Here is a 2682-nt window from a genome sequence, read left to right as displayed (position 1 = left end):
GCGGGGCTGCTTGATATGTCCCGCCCTGTCTTCCTGTTTCAGTTAAAATGACGTCAACACATAGAGTAACGCAGCGTGTTTCTAAGCATTTCAGGGGACCTTTAAGTGTATGTACAGGCCTGAAGTGGCCATCGGAAGATTTGGGAGAATTCCCGGTGAGCAGCTCGACAAACGTTGTTCAGGACACGGAAAGCACAAGTCTCTGTACTTCATTTTCACTAAGAGACATAGAAATCTGGTGTAGTTTGAACAAGCTGGGTCCGGGTCCGGCACCTCCGAATTCCGATAACCTCATTTGGCGGATCCCCCTCCTCACACACCAATGAAAGATGTTCTTGTCAGGGTTATTATAGTTTTGCATTTTTAAATTCGTTTTTATTTTAATATCGCTTTCAATTTTTTTTATTAGTTTTATTAATAATTTGGTTAATTTTAGTTTAGTTTTTATTTTGTGAACAGATTTATAGCCTATTTAGTTTTTATACAGTTTAGTTTCCGTTTTAATTTTAGTTTTAGTAATTAAAGTTTAGCAGAATTAACAGAACACTTCCAGAGCGCAGACCAAAGACATTTTAATTTAAGCTTATTGACGCAAACCTCTAGCGACACAAAATGAAAGCATGCTGAGATTGAGTAGAAAACGATTATTTATTTTTGATTGTTATTTTTAGTTAGGTGTTCAATAACTGCTGTTGGTTTCGTTTCGTTTTCGTTTTTCATTTATTTTGACATTTTTTGATCTTTCTTTCTTTCGTTCTTTCTTTCTCTACAACATATTTTACCATTTAAACATGCCACAAACCTATATTTGACCAAAGAAATGCAAGTCGGCGGCACTGAGAACTACTCGCCTGAAAAGAATGCAAAATATCTGCACTCATTACAAACACTGGGTTGTTGCAACTCTCCTGTCCCAGGAGCTGGGTTACGCAAAAACTACCCAAACACGAAAAAATTTTGCAATAAAATAACCATGATTTTTAGAGTATATGTGCATACTATAAAAGCAACTGATGCAAGCTGGTAATCACTTAAGTGGGTCCACTAAATGATTGCGCGAATGCTCCATTACCTTTCCATCCTCTGATCACTTGCCGGATCCGTCAACCCGCTTTATTCCGGGACCTCGCAATTTACAAATTAAACACTGTTCGTAGTGTTATAAATGATAAAGGCTAAATATCTAGGCTACCAGGCTAAAAAAACAAAACACAGTTTTGGTCCACAGTTTTGGTATGTACGTGTTTGGATGTACATGGGCCTATCTAATAGATTACACCAGGGGTGCCCAACCCTGTTCCTGGAGATCTACCTTCCTGCAAAGATCAGCTAAAACCCTGATCAAACACCACTGAACCAACTTATTAGGATCTGAAGGAACACTTGATCATTACAGACAGGTGTGTTTGATCAGGGTTGGAACTGAACTCTGCAGGTAGGTAGATCTCCAGAAACAGGGTTGGGCACCCCTGGATTACACTATATACTTGGTCCACCTGTGTCTCCCCCGCGCTTTCTCTCACAGTAGGCTATAATCTTACCTTTCAGAAGCGCGTGTCGGGCTTTAAAACTCATCAGACATCACCAGTAGCAAAATTCATTCATGTCCGGATAGTTTTATTCATTTTGATGACATTTATGGAAGTACATGAGGGTGTTTTGCATGTGATATTGACGCCGCTCAGGTGGGGCACGGCGCGGGAACGGCATTACTATGAAGTTAAGTTAATTTAGAGTTAGAATAACTAAGGGGTGATAACTTGTTGATATGAGTGCAATAATTCCAAAGAATGCCCAAAAGATAAACTGAAATCTGTCCTTTTTGCCGCCCTGACTGTGCTGCCGTCCTAGGCGGCTACCTAGTTCGCCTAAATGTACGCACCGGCCCTGGTTATGTTCTTTGGGTGTAACTCTCTATTTAAACCTAAAATGCAAAATTCAATATGTGGGGTACAATAGGTGCATTTACAGTCATAAATTCATTTTGGTAATTTATATTTTGTGTGCATATGACCATCTTAAATAAAAATTAAACTAAATGTTGAAATGATTAGTTAGTTTAACCAAATACACCTTAATGGAGGGAAAAAATTAGCTGTTTTTGACTGATTTCTGAGTTGTGTCTATCTGTTGTAGACTCACAGTGGATCGGTGTGGAGGGTGACATGGGCGCACCCTGAGTTTGGGCAGGTGTTGGCGTCTTGCTCCTTCGACCGCACTGCAGCTGTATGGGAGGAGATCGTCGGAGAATCCAATGACAAACAACGGGGACAAAGTCACTGGGTATGTACAATTGTTAATTTTTTGTTACTGTTTTACTGTTGTCATGAAACTGGAATTTCTAACTTCTACACAATACCTTGAAAAATAGTGCTAATATATTTTTATATCGTAGGGAAATTGCTACAACATAAAGGGCATAAAATTTGAACAGTATCTAAATTATAATTTTTTTTTACCCTAATCAGACTAATTTCTTATCAACTGAAAATCTGTTGCTTCATAGCTCTGAGTGGGATTGTATAACAGTAGTCATAATATATTATTATTATTAATATTATTGTTGTTGTTATTATTAAAGGGGTCATATGATGTTATTTTAAAGATCATTATTTTGTGTATTTGGTGTAACAGAATATGTTGACATGCTTTAATGTTCAAAAAACACATTATTTTTAAAAT

The 2682-nt window shown here is 37.8% G+C and overlaps 1 protein-coding gene across 3 annotated transcripts in view; it reads left to right on the top strand.

Annotated features, from left to right (window-relative positions):
* The window catches only part of seh1l (SEH1-like (S. cerevisiae)), a 15555-nt gene that overhangs the window by 1177 nt on the left and 11696 nt on the right, over positions 1-2682 (top strand). For all 3 annotated transcript variants that reach the window (XR_001631923.1, XM_016460688.1, XM_016460689.1), the window contains exon 3: positions 2137-2283. Coding sequence is in view for 2 of the 3 variants with exons in the window: in XM_016460688.1 (XP_016316174.1) it covers positions 2137-2283 (147 nt within the window). In the remaining variant the exon portion in view is untranslated. The remainder of the gene's footprint in view (positions 1-2136; positions 2284-2682) is intronic.

Source organism: Sinocyclocheilus anshuiensis, unplaced genomic scaffold (assembly GCF_001515605.1).
Source record: "Sinocyclocheilus anshuiensis isolate Anshui unplaced genomic scaffold, SAMN03320099.WGS_v1.1 scaffold108, whole genome shotgun sequence".
NCBI classification, from domain to species: domain Eukaryota; kingdom Metazoa; phylum Chordata; class Actinopteri; order Cypriniformes; family Cyprinidae; genus Sinocyclocheilus; species Sinocyclocheilus anshuiensis.
This window is presented reverse-complemented; position numbering and strand designations above follow the sequence as displayed.